This window comes from Propithecus coquereli, unplaced genomic scaffold, assembly GCF_000956105.1.
Source record: "Propithecus coquereli isolate 6110/MARCELLA unplaced genomic scaffold, Pcoq_1.0 Scaffold179, whole genome shotgun sequence".
NCBI lineage: Eukaryota > Metazoa > Chordata > Mammalia > Primates > Indriidae > Propithecus > Propithecus coquereli.
The window spans coordinates 2,615,263-2,628,530 of record NW_012142634.1 but is presented as its reverse complement, the minus strand read 5'-3'; the positions used below and the strand labels follow the sequence as shown (position 1 = coordinate 2,628,530).

The following is a 13,268-nucleotide window of genomic DNA, read 5'->3' as shown; positions in this document are numbered from 1 at the left end:
GGTGCCGGCCACTGTGAGGCAGACCCTCTCTGAATGAGCAAAGGGCTCACTGAGACAGAGAGAGGGACAGAAGGGCTGGCCTGGCCTCTTTTTTGAATCGCCAAGGGCAGCATCTACTCTCTGACTCTCACATCAATGGGCAGGAAATGGATCGTTCCACCTCTTATCCTGGAACACAGAGGTCAAGATGATTCCTACATAAATGTGATTTGTGGCACAGCTATAAAAGTAGTCAGATATTAACTAATTTTCATCAATAACCAAAGATAAATGTCCCGAATTCTAAGGAGTGAAAAATTGGTTCCTATTTCCTTTGGATGAGGCTTAGATCAAAGCAGGAGCCAAAAACTCCATTTCTTAGCTTTTCAGAAATAAAGCAAATAATATATAACTACAGTAATTATATATTTTATTGTCCAAATTTGGGATGCTTTTGAGAGTAAAAGAGAGCCCTAATAACAATTATTCTAGGGAAAAAAATTATGCCAAAACAACAGACAGGAACAGGACTGTCCCGAACAAATGGACACCCGATGCTAACACAAGATCCTTTTTTAATGTTTATGTTTTCTTCTTCAAGTTTTCTATTAAGCTACATAATAGAACATTTGGCAGCAACTTAATATTGAACATTGAAAAACAGTAGTCTTGTTCTCTCGAGAAGATTTATCTTCTAAGTGATGAAACAGACTTTACTCCGTCCCCACACTTAAGGTTTTCTAGCATAACCTTGTGTTTTATATGGGTCTGAGGAAATAGTCTGTTTTAATCTAACAGAATAAGCACAACTGTGATTAAATTACTCACATTCGCTTCTTAATTTTACTTTCCAAGATACTAACGAGAAGTTTAGCATATCTTGTAACAGAAACAATCCTCCAAAATGATAAACCCCAACGATGGGGCTAGGTCATAACACAGTTTTACATCTCTATAGTAACCATGAGATTCTCACAAATATATTGCCACAAAGTATTTTTTAAAAGCCATAGGATAGTCAAAATAAAAAAGTCTAATTTGTGACTGGTTACACCGTTTCCCCCGAGGTGCTGAGCATGTACCGCGTCACAGATCAGCACACGAGGAGCACCGCACTGGGAGGAGCCTGCGCGCGGCTCAGTTTCTGAACAGCAGCATCCTTTCGGAACATGTCTGCCCCACCAGGCTCGCGTACTGCAGCACGGCGGCCTCCTCGCTTGGGTCTTTCTGGTGTTTCTTGTAAACACCGTAAGACATGATGGCTTTCTTATGAAACACCCGCAACCGGTCAGGTTCCTTACAGCGACCTTCATCCACTGCAACAACAAATACTGGTTAAAAAAAAGTCACATATCAAATTACTTTTCATTTCCTAATTAAAAAATTTTTAATTTGAAATATAAAAATTATGTATTAAGATGTCCTCTTTGATCAGTATGCTCAAATGAGGGTGGTTAGCGTTAACATTCAGACTAATTTGAGTATGTTAGCAAATAAATAACAAACGCCACACTGAAAGGTAATAAACACCCTCCGGTACGACAGCTTAGGGATCAGAGACGGAATTGTATGCAACTTAAAAGTTGGCCTTCTACACATTTACTATTTTCTGATACATGATAAAGTTTACAACTCTTCAGCATCTTTCCTGAGTCTGATTTAAATCTTTTTGGCCTCTCCTTGTGCCAACATATTGTCTGAAGTTTTGATCGCTGCACTGAAGCTTCTGGCTGACTGCCAGGTTCCGACTGACCAGGTCTGGGCAACTGGCACTTGTATTCTTGGGTAGGGCACAGATTCTTACAGCTTTCATGGAAGACGCGGCAGAGACTGCTGGTGGCTGCCACTGTCAGTCCTCCTCTTCTCCCATTAAAAGAACCCCCGGTTTTTATCAGGGCACACAGGACACCCAGAAGAAGGCCTGTTTGTCAGCCTTCCTTGTGGCTGAGTGTGGACTCACATTCAAGTTCTGACCAATGGCATACAAGTCCAAGTGTCCTGTGGGAGTTTCTAGGCATCTTTTTAAAAGGATAGCTGACCTGTGCCTTGTGTCTCTTTCATTTTCCAACCTTTCCCCTACCCTGCTGTCTGGAACATGAATGCCATGGCAGGAGCCCTATCCTCTACCTTGGAGCTTACCTTTAGTTCAGCAAAAACAAACACTGGAAGGAACCTGGGCAATTGCGGACTTCGTGGAACAAAACTGCCATACCAGCCTTGGGTTGCCCATATTTAGATATTTACATAAAAATAAACTATCTTGTTTAAGCCATATGTATTTTAGGCTTCTATTATTGGCAGTTGCTACTAATCCTAACTAATACAGACAATGATGTTATAATAGCTACTAAAATTTACAATGTTTTTATCATCGACTCAGCAAGTCCACTTCTAAGAACCATCCTACGATGATGGTTCTCAAGCCCAACTATGTATTGGAATCTGAGGAGCCTTTTAAAAACATCAAAATCTGGATCCGTTCCCCCCAGATCCTGATTTAAACACAGGTCTGAACGGAACCTGAGCATCAGTGTTTTCTCAGGAGTGGACTGAGAACCACTGTCCTAGAGAAACATGCACACATTTTTACGTACATATGAGGATGTTTACAGTAATTCTCTGACACTGAAAAACGGGGAACAGCCTGAATGTCCATCAGTGGAGAACTGATGTTTGCTTTCATCTTTATTAGACTTTCCCACCCCCGCTTCTGTGCAACCGGTCCAGTGGAATGTTCTGTGTGGGACTTCAGAGCTTCTGCTGTGCTTTCATTAGTTCACAATTGCTTATAATGGAAGCCATTTGTTACCTGCTGACTCAAATCTCCCCAAATGACCTAATGCTCTGGGTTTTCGTTTCATTACATCGCACTTTTCACGTATACTTTGAAGCAAAATGTTTTTAACAACGAAAAGGTGTAGGGGGCACTATCTTAAGAATATTAAAACTCCATTCTTGTATCAAATAAGCCAACTAACCAGCAACCAAGTCAATAACAGCAGTACAAGAAATTGTTTTGTTCCAGGCCACTCCTGGGACTTTCTCCTGTGTCTCCTTTCAGTTCTGACAGATTTTGACACAGAAACTGAGTCCTTGTCTTTACAATGTGCAGTTACGTGATTTAGTCACAAGACCATAAAGGTTGAGGCTTTCTGAAGTACAGCTCAGCTTTTCATGGTTTAAAACAAACCTTTAAGAACTCCTCCTATTTCCCAGTCATTTCTTCACAAGTCTTAAACCTGTTACCTAACAGCAACAGAAAAACTACAGAATCAGAAGGCCCTATATTATACAGCAGTAGCCCTTTTAATCCAAATGTGTTTGTTATTTTTTAAAATCTCAACTATTCCTTTAATGTGTTTTGAAAAACAAAAGCATTGTGACTAAGAATAAATAAAGCAGTACTACAAAGCACTTTTTTCATCTATGCATACTCCTTGAAAAATCACAATTTTAAAGCACTATTTGTTTTCAAAAATACTTTCAAAAGCAAGTACTTATTAAAGAAATGGCTGTAATTTTTAGTTTAAAGCCAAGACTACGCTTCAAAAGCAAGCCCTAGTACCACTGAAAATTCAAAACATGCAAATGAACTCACTGGTCTCTTTTATTTTTCTTGCTGTCTTGAATGTAGTTCGAGTATTTTAAGAAAACGTGTTCAAAAACCCTAATTTGGAGGGGTGTGGGGAGGATGGGGTCTTGCTATGTTGCCCAGAGACTATCTCGAACTCCTGGGCTCAAGCAATCCTCCTGCATAAGCCTCCTGAGTAACTGGGATTACAGGTTCACGCTACAGCACCCAGCTTCAAAAACCCTAATTTTAAGAATGACAATATAACATAGTGGTTGACCAACTGTATTGCAAAAGAGCCTTTGTTTTATCAAAGGATTTACAGTAATGGATTTTTGAACAGGATGCTTTTAACACATTAACTGCCATGTGAGTTGTATTTAACTCACGCCAGTTTTGAGCCCAGGGCCTTGTGAAACATATGTAACTCACACATCTCTACCTTGCAAGCCACGTGAACTACTTTTCAAGTTGCATATAACTCACACACAGAAAACAAATAACAAATTTTTCATTAAATTAGAAAGGATCATTTTGTTTTTGAGGTTTTTATTCTTTTTCATAATAAAACACTGTAGTCCCAAGGAAAAAATTTTTTTTCCAGTGTGGCAGTCAATGTGTTAAAAAAAAAAAGAGACAGAAAAAATACAGTTCACTGGACTACATGCAACTTTTTTGACTGCATTATTTTACACAACAGGGATTATGCAAATTTAGCAAACTAGTTCAAATATACTTATTTACATTAGTCAGTATATCACAGTATCTAATCTCCCCTCCTCCCAACACTCTCTAACTTCAAAGTCTGCACAGGCCAAGGTCCGAAAATTAAGCCATGTCATTAACTTGGAAAAAGTTTTCTTGGTTTAATTTGAAGGTTTGAGAAATTATATGGCATTACGTTAAAATGAAGATCAAAGCTCCCATATGAGCAATCATTTGCTCTGGATTTATAAGGCTGGTAAAGATGGCAGGTGAGAAAAGTGCCAATGAGAAAGTTCAAATAGCACTAGTATTACTACAGAGCTCTACAGAACACTTTCATTACATTTTTCTTTAAGCAATTGTCACACTTCACAACTTATGATCTGGTAGAGATAGCAAATTTCTTCTTTACTAAGGGAACTTAACTTGGATCTAAATGTGAAAGTGGAACTCAAAGTTCTTGACATTAAGGTTCAGATTCCTATATTAAATAAACTTCTCTGCTGTTGCCGGGTCATAGAGATTATCTGTGCAATTTACAGTTGAGTGACTGAAAAAGAAATGAAGAGAGAAAAATGTATTTGTTTAAAATTTCCCTACCATACTCGAATGTATCTTTGACTGCATAACAAAATAAATGAGCATGGTGTTTCAGTCAAGAGTTTGTCCGAGCATAAGCCTATAAGGTCATTCCTTTCTCAAAACGCAGACACATCTGGACAAACAAGACACTTGGGAGACAAAGCTAGTTACATTGCAAAGAAAACAAAAGCAAAGAGTTTTATTTTAAAATAAAGCACACAACTGTGTAGTTTGTAAAACACAGATGATAAACAATGATATTGTATATTACAGAACAGAATTTTGTTTAGTTTTGGACAGTTTTCAGTTAAATATCTAGTTCAGAACATAATCTTTGTATGCATTTGATCAATAAAACTACATAATTAGACCCCAGTAAAATATACAAAATATTAAAATCTTGACTAACATTGATAATAGATTCTCTATAAGAACATAAAAATCTGTGCTACAGTCCTAAGTCTAAATCTACTGTAGAAGAGGAGGAAAGAACCAGTTTGGTACCTCACCAATTTACAAGTGACATTTCTTACCCAAAGCTTATATGTGTGTCTACACAAGAATAAAACGCACAAAATGCAAACCATGTGCAAAATATATATTTCAGTTATTAGTATGACTAGAATTAAGAAACAAGGGCCTGTTAGCAATGAACAAGAAAAGCGCAGAAAAGTCACTCTCATGACTTCATTTGTCATCGTAACAACATTGAGTCTTTGGTCCTGCACGTGGTGACTCTTTCCATTGTTCAGCTCTCTGAGCAACGTTTTGTAGTTTCCAGTGTAGTGGTCTTGTATGCCTTTTGATAAATGTTTTCTAAGTACTGTATGTTCTTTTATTTTTTTGTAGGTAGAATTTTTTTTTTAAATTTCTAATTGCTTGCTGCTGTTATGTAAAAATACAATTGACTTTTGTATACTAACTTTATGTCCTGCAAACCTGCTAAAATTCACTTATTAGTTCCAGTATTTGTTTAGTGGACTCCTAAAGATTTTCTATGTAAACAGTAATTTTTCCTATTTGTGACTCCAATAGGAAATGCATAATTAAATAATTGATTTAGACTTGTGATTTCAAGCTAAGTAAAAATTTAGGTTTATTGTGTCTATAAATGTAATTTACTAGGTTTATAAGAATACTCTGTCAGATAGTTGAATTAAGAGGAAAATTAAATACATTAAATTTATAAAAGAAGTGTAAAATGTTTAAAGGAATTTAATTTGCATTTTATAAATGCAAACATTATTCAAAAACCCCTCAAAAATAACTGCTAATATCTGCAGGACTTCTACATTAAAAATAAGATTTATAATTTGCATTCAAACCTTTAAAGAAGAAACAGATGTTACTTTAATAGACTGTTACTTTAATGAACTGAATACTAATTTCTAAAATTGAAGGAACCTTGGAATCATCTTTCCTGCTAACAGGAGATGCTCATGGGCACCAAAAATTTCACATTTAATAGTTAATACCGGCACACCCACAAATTTGGAAATCTAACATACATCTTTGAAGGTTGAGATAAACCAGTGTCTTTCAAACTGCAGGCTGAGATCTTTCAGTGGGTTGTGAAATCAATTTACTGGGTCAAAACAGCCATTTTCTTTTTAATAGAATAACAACAAAAATGGGGTGCATCGTATTTAATGAGGATAAATACTATTTTATGCAACTTTGGTTTCCTTGCTATGTCTATACATATATACCAGGTTGAGATACAAAATGCATTTCTTTCTGCAGGATGTAGTTAAAACTGTTAGAAAAACAAAAAGATAGATGTCCTAAGATCACCACCAATAAAAAATTATCTTTTCCTCAAAAATTGTACTCTACTTATTCTCTACAGTATATTGATGCAAAGGAGGCACTCAATGTTCACTGAGGGTTAACAGCATTAGAGCTGTTTGGTAAATAAAAAGGAGCTTCATTTCGGACATTGCTACTCCTCCATCTAAATGACACCAAGAAATAAAAATCTCCTGACAATGTAGATGCTGTCTTTGCTGTTTCAATGACCTTCACGTTATTTCCACATTAGGTTTCCAATCCCATGGCCGTGGCTTGTCACTCCTCTGAAATATTAACAGCAAAATGAGACACTCTCTCGGAGCACCATTCCTCACCTTTCCAGCTTGTTCAGTTTTTCCGCTCCCCTTGTTCTCAGAGACCTCCAGTCCTTTGACCCTTCCTATGACATCCTGTTACACTCATCCTCTCTTCGGGTCCTTCCTAACTGAATTCAGATCCATTCCATATTCAACCATTTCTTTGTCAAAAGTCGTAAATTCTTGCCCTTCCATGGCAATGGCCTGACGAGTCCCCAACTCTGGAATGATACAACTGCAGCAGCCAGGCTGCCAAAGCAGCATCACATCTGCATGGCTTTTATCACCACCAGTCTCAACCAGGTCTGGCAACACGCTCTACCTTCTATTCTTCTCAGCAGCTACTTAACACACCTGCACCAATCTCTTGTCCTGCTACTTCCCTCCTCACCAGCACCTACTTCAATGGGAACAGAAAAGGCATCGGGTGAGTAAGTTCCCAGCTTACTGCAGAAACACCAGTATATTTATCTTCACTTGTATTACTGCTTAGCTTTCCTCACCCTCTCCTAAGAGAGGAAGGGTCTTGCGTATTACCAAGGCTAAGCATCCCACTGGTGCTCTTGAGCCTTCTCATGCTTTGTCCCTTTTCTCAGAGACCTCGATGCATTGATTCTCACCTCTCTTCTACATCTTTTTTCTTTCCTTGCCCTCACCCCCATCAACTTCTGAAAATGCTCAAACCTCTCCTCACCTCTTCCATCAGACTTACCTCTTGAGCCAGTGTCTTCAAAATCAAACTTCATTATGGTCACTTTCTTAACTACCACTCCATGTTTTAGCCACGATTCCATTCCGATCAAAACTAAAGCAGGTCTTTGCCAAGATTGTCAAAGGATGCTTCCTTCTCAGGTCCTCTCAGCAGAATCTGCCACGCTACTACCTCCTGCTTCTTGAAAATGCTTCCTGCTTTCTTGATCCCATGATCTCTTGGCCTCCTCTCACCTCTCTGGCCTCTGGTGGAGAGGCTGGGACCAGGGCTCTCCTCTGCTCTTCGCTCCAGCAGGCAATCTCATTCACTCTTGGGGCTCCCCTCCATGGACTGTGCCTCCTTCCCAGACCTTTCATCAGATTTTCAGACCCACAAGTCCAACTGCCTCCTTGACAGCTCTCAGATGTTTCAAAAACACCTTTTAATTCAACATGTCCAGAACTGAACTCACCATTCTTCTTTTCTACAAAATCTGCCCAAGTTTCTCATTTCAGAAATAAAGTCAGCATTAACTCAGTTTGTGTCCTCTTGACAACTCTCTCTCCCTTACTCTCACCATACACAAGTAGCCACCCAATTCTGTGGGTTCTATCTCCTAAATATCTGTTGCATCCACCCATTCCCTCCCCATCGCTCATTGTTACCACCCTAGACCAGACCACAGTCATCTTCTGCTTAGATCACTGCACGCACAGCCCTTCTACCTGGTCTCCCCACCTCTGGTATTAACCAACTCCCATTCACTCTCCACATGTCGAGCAGAAATGACAAATCTGCTGATGTGCTCCAGCGCTTAAAACCTCTCCACGGCCTTCCATCACTTTCAGGAGAAAAATCTAAACTCCTTATCATGATTTACAGAACTCTTCATTAACCAGCTGCATCCCTCCCCCTGCCCCCACTCTAAATTCTAGCTGCACTCTTTGCTACCAGGCCTTCTGAATATGCTCTTCTCTCTGCCTGGAGCACTTACTTGTGTTCCTTCCCCTGTTTACATCTTAACTTAGACTACGTCATCCAAGAAGCTTTCCCTGACCTCCCACACCCCGTCCAATTCTGGGCTGAGGACCCTCCTATTGTACTCACTGCCTGTTCTAGTTCTCCACTGAGACTTATCACACTTTACTGAGAGTACCTGGTAACTGTCTGTTGCCTCCACTAGGTTCCCTGAGGGCTGGCACTTCCCATTAGAAAGCATAATACACCTGCATTAATAAATATATGTTGAGTGAATGCATTGACAAATTCTTCAAATTTATGTTACTAATTCCTATTTCAAATTAAGCTAGCTTTTTGTTTGTTTTTTTAGAGTTCAATACCTTCCCATGTTTTAAGTCCTTACTTTACCTGCCCCCATGCAACTGACATGGTCAACTGCCATCAGGCAACATGCTACCTCAGTCTGCACTTTTTCTGTATTAGACACCTTTTGGGCATTGCCTCTCATTCCCTTGGCGTTACCTCTGACTCATGCCACAGCCATAGCGCACTGTTCTGTGAATGACAGGCAGCCAAGGTCTGTCTCTCTTGCTTCCCGCCTTTCTAATGCAGCAGCCTGGTGTGTGAGTAGGAGCCTGCTCTGTGTTTGTGTGTGTGCACGCTGAAAGTGCAGAGGCATTAACGCCCAATGGGACAATCACCAGACAGTGGAAAATGGAAGCCAGGAGATAAGTACTTCTTCCATTGGTCCCTTAAGGGCCTATTCTGAGATGTACACATCTCAAAAGGACAGAGCTCCAGTCCTTGAAGTGGCGGATTACACAAAAACACATCCTTCTATTGCCTTTTCCTCCTTCCCTGGTTCACTCTCCACAATCTCTACTCCTGTTCCTTGCCTTGGGACCATGTTTCAGGATCTGCTTTTGGACAGAAACCAAGCGAAGGCAGTCTCTTCAGCATTAGATGTGCTCAGAACTTTACTCTGGTTTTCTTATTTTGACAGGGGATAGTAAAGTAGGTAACTTTAATTCTTTTCCTATTGTCAACATGTCCTTCTTATTTTCAGACAGATTTCATTTTACTATCAGTGAACAATCCACAGAAGCATGAGCAAGTCAAGTCTCCCCCTGAACAATGTCTATTTCAAATGAATGGCATATAGGAAAATACATTTCTTACAAGAAGAGGAAGTTCAAATTTTTTTATAAACAGGCTGCACAAAGATCATTAATGTTTACAGAATTTTAATGCTTTTTGGGTAAAAAATTTTTACTTTCATTATAATAAAATATCCTCGTGAAGTAGTTACATGCCTTCTCAAAATTTTTAAAGTACAGTGCCGGTGCCTAGATCAGAGTATTATAAGAACTCTATTATTATCAATAATGGTAATATTATATATTTTTATATAAAAGTATCTGAAATCAATGCCCTCAAACTCTGATACATAGACATAAACTCCATTTATAATATGTTTAATACTTAAAATTAAGACACCATAAAACTCCCTAACACACAAAAAATAAGTCTGCTAAACTGTCCAAAGCTTTGCCAGGTGTTACAGTACACAGACCGAACCATGATTCTTCTATATTAAGATTCACATTTTTACACATTTTGATATCTCTGGAACCCACATGCATCTTACAACTGATGGAGTCACAGTCTAACTGGCAACACTTTTTCTTAGTGGTATATAAAATAAAAAAACTTAAAATTGGTGATGTCTTATATTGAATAGAATATTATAGTTTAGCCAGTACTTAAACAATCCCCTCATAATATAAAAAGTGTCAGTCTTTTATTACAAATAAAGCAGCACTCTAAGATGCCACATAGCATCATATTTTTGAGCTTGCTGAAATGATACTGAAATAATTTTTATTATTTACTACAGCATTAAATAAAATTAAAAACTGGGTTACTGTAAAAGGAATTGCTTATTTTGAATTTTTCCACAAGAAAAAAGAAAGGGATAAGAGAAATATTTCCTTACTAGCTAAATGGAAATCTTCAGTCTGCTTTTCAAACCTTTTAAGAAATATTTCAGTCTGTCTCTGGCTCAAGCAGTTCTCAGTTGTTGGCTTACTGCTCATGCATGGCTTACTGAGAAAAGATTGGGTGGTAAAAATTCATCAAACAGTACGTTTTAAATTTCTCAGCAAGACTGGCTTTAAAATACTCTTAAAAAATGAGAACAGGCCGGGCGTGGTGGCTCACGCCTGTAATTCTAGCACTCTGGGAGGCCGAGGCGGGCGGATTGTTTGAGCTCAGGAGTTCAAGACCAGCCTGAGCAAGAGTGAGACCCCATCTCTACTAAAAACAGAAAGAAATTAATCGGACAACTCAAACATATATAGAAAAAATTAGCCGGGCATGGTGGCGCATGCCTGTAGTCCCAGCTACTCGGGAGGCTGAGACAGAAGGATTGCTTGAGCCCAGGAGTTTGAGGTTGCTGTGAGCTAGGATGACGCCACAGCACTCTAACCCAGGCAACACAGTGAGACTCTGTCTCAAAAAAAAAAAAAAAAAAAATGAGAACAGCCATTGACAGCTTTCAAAGTTAACCTTAAGAAGTCTTAGTTTTCACATTTTTAAATAGAAAATGCAAATAGTAAAACAGTATAATACCTCAGTCATATGCACAAATATTACAGGAAAGACTTATTTTTGTTCCTTAGTGTCTTCATTAAAAGACCGTGCAAACTAGGGAAATGAAGTTTCTAATTTTTAAACCAGGAGTCCATATTAGCACTATGCTAAATTTTGGATAAGAAAGTATATCTTTGAAAGGGAAATAGGTGGGAAAAAATAATAACAATATAATAAAGTGAGATTCTTAAGTGGATACATAGTAAATTGAAAAATTAGAATCCTGTACTGTTCTCCATTTTCCACATTAAAACACAGTGTCCAGATTCACCAAATAAAACAGCCACATGTCCAGGATATTTTCTTGTTTTGAAACCTGTTTCTTTTGTGCCATATAGTAGGGTACAACTGATTCTACCTACAGCTGGCTACATCTAAGCACCATCATCTTTACTGGCAATACAGATATTTATTAAGTATCTAGCAAGCAACATCATTCATTTTGCAATTTCAAGTGGTAGTTCAATCTCAAATGTAGATCTGAAAACAATTTTACCCTTAGAAGTATTAAAAGAATAACAGCTAAATTCTTCACCTAAAATAATTAGGAAAGATACTGTCCACTTAGTCATAACTTATCACTGTAGTATATTTTTAAGAGGCCCTAGGAAGTTTGTCCTAGGAAATTTGCTTTCTCATTAGGCACTGTTTCCCAGTGATTGAAATGGCATTTTGGCTGAGGTATACCCTTTTGAGGGACCATAAATGCAGCATTCAGAAGTGATGCCACGCTTGGAGAAACAGGCAAGTGGATACAGGACAGAGAGCTTTCTGAACCTGTTTTTTCCATAGACAGTCAAGGTCAGAGTAAGACTTGCTTTTACTATGGTCATATGCTAGAGAAACTACAGAAGTACAGGGAAAAAAAAAAAAATGCCAGGGACCATGCCAACAAGAAAGAAGAATGGAGCAAAGAGAGAAGAAAAGAGAGCCCTTTTGAAACAACATAAAGTAACACAGTTTGGAATCTCAGAGCTTTAGGGACCCAAACTAGGAAAAAGCTCCTTTCTATTAGTTTCAATTGTCAGCAACTGCTGGAAAGAGTTAAAGTGTCCTAGAAATTCTTTATCTTCAGAAATGTAAAACGTACTAAGTCAAAGTTAGATACTTTCATAGCAAATTTAAGTTTGATTCCCTTACTAAATCACATATGATTTAGTTACGTTAGAGACAAATTAGGAAAATTTTTGCAAACATTTCTAAGTATGTATAGAAGAGAATGAAATCCAGACTAATCTGTGGTAAAATATATATACTACTATAATTAGAAATAGGAATAAAAATTATTCTAATTAGTCCCTTTGAAATAAATACTAAAAATAAGTATTAAAATTACAGAGCAATGTTTGAATTAAAATTACTTTTTATCCTCTGATAAAAACAAATGTTAGCTGTCATTTTTGCAATAAATAATATTTGAGGGATCAACACAAAATATTCAATTATGTTCTGAGGATAAAATGAGTAACACAGGGAAAACAGGATGGTGCTTGGGAAACAGTATATGTGCAATAAGGTTTTATTTCTTGTAAATCTAGAACCAAGGCTTTTAATATCAATGAGAAATAATGTAACATTTGTCCAACACTAAGAGTCAAATCGAATCGCAGTTTATCATGGTTCCAACACTAATTCCCAAAATACAGGGGCTACCCTTTCAATGCTTTTCTGTAAAATACCTACATTAGACACTGCCTGTCACATAGTAACAGCATTTATTTGCTGAATGCCCAAATTAATGGCCAAGTAGTTTTTACCTTCCAAAAGTAAAAAGTTAATACAAAGTAAAAGCAACAACAAAGCATGAAGCATGCAGCGTGATTCTTGTTTTGTTTTTTAAAAAATACAGATATATGCATAGGAAATAAAAAGACCATGAGGAGAGCATAAAAATATTAAATAATTATTCCTGCTGTATCATGTGACTATGGATCATTTTACCTCTCTACTTAGTACCGGTTTTATGCATTTGGGCAACTTTTCTACTAGGTTTCTCAGTAAATATTTTAAAAATAATAAT

At 37.7% G+C, this 13,268-nt stretch overlaps 1 protein-coding gene across 1 annotated transcript in view; it reads right to left on the bottom strand.

The window, feature by feature from the left end:
• Positions 1-697: 697 nt before the first annotated feature.
• Positions 698-13,268, bottom strand: part of ATE1 (arginyltransferase 1) — a 161,617-nt gene continuing 149,046 nt past the window's right edge. The window contains exon 12 of the mRNA XM_012642381.1: positions 698-1,295. Coding sequence (XP_012497835.1) covers positions 1,117-1,295 — 179 coding nt within the window. The 3' untranslated portion in view covers positions 698-1,116. The remainder of the gene's footprint in view (positions 1,296-13,268) is intronic.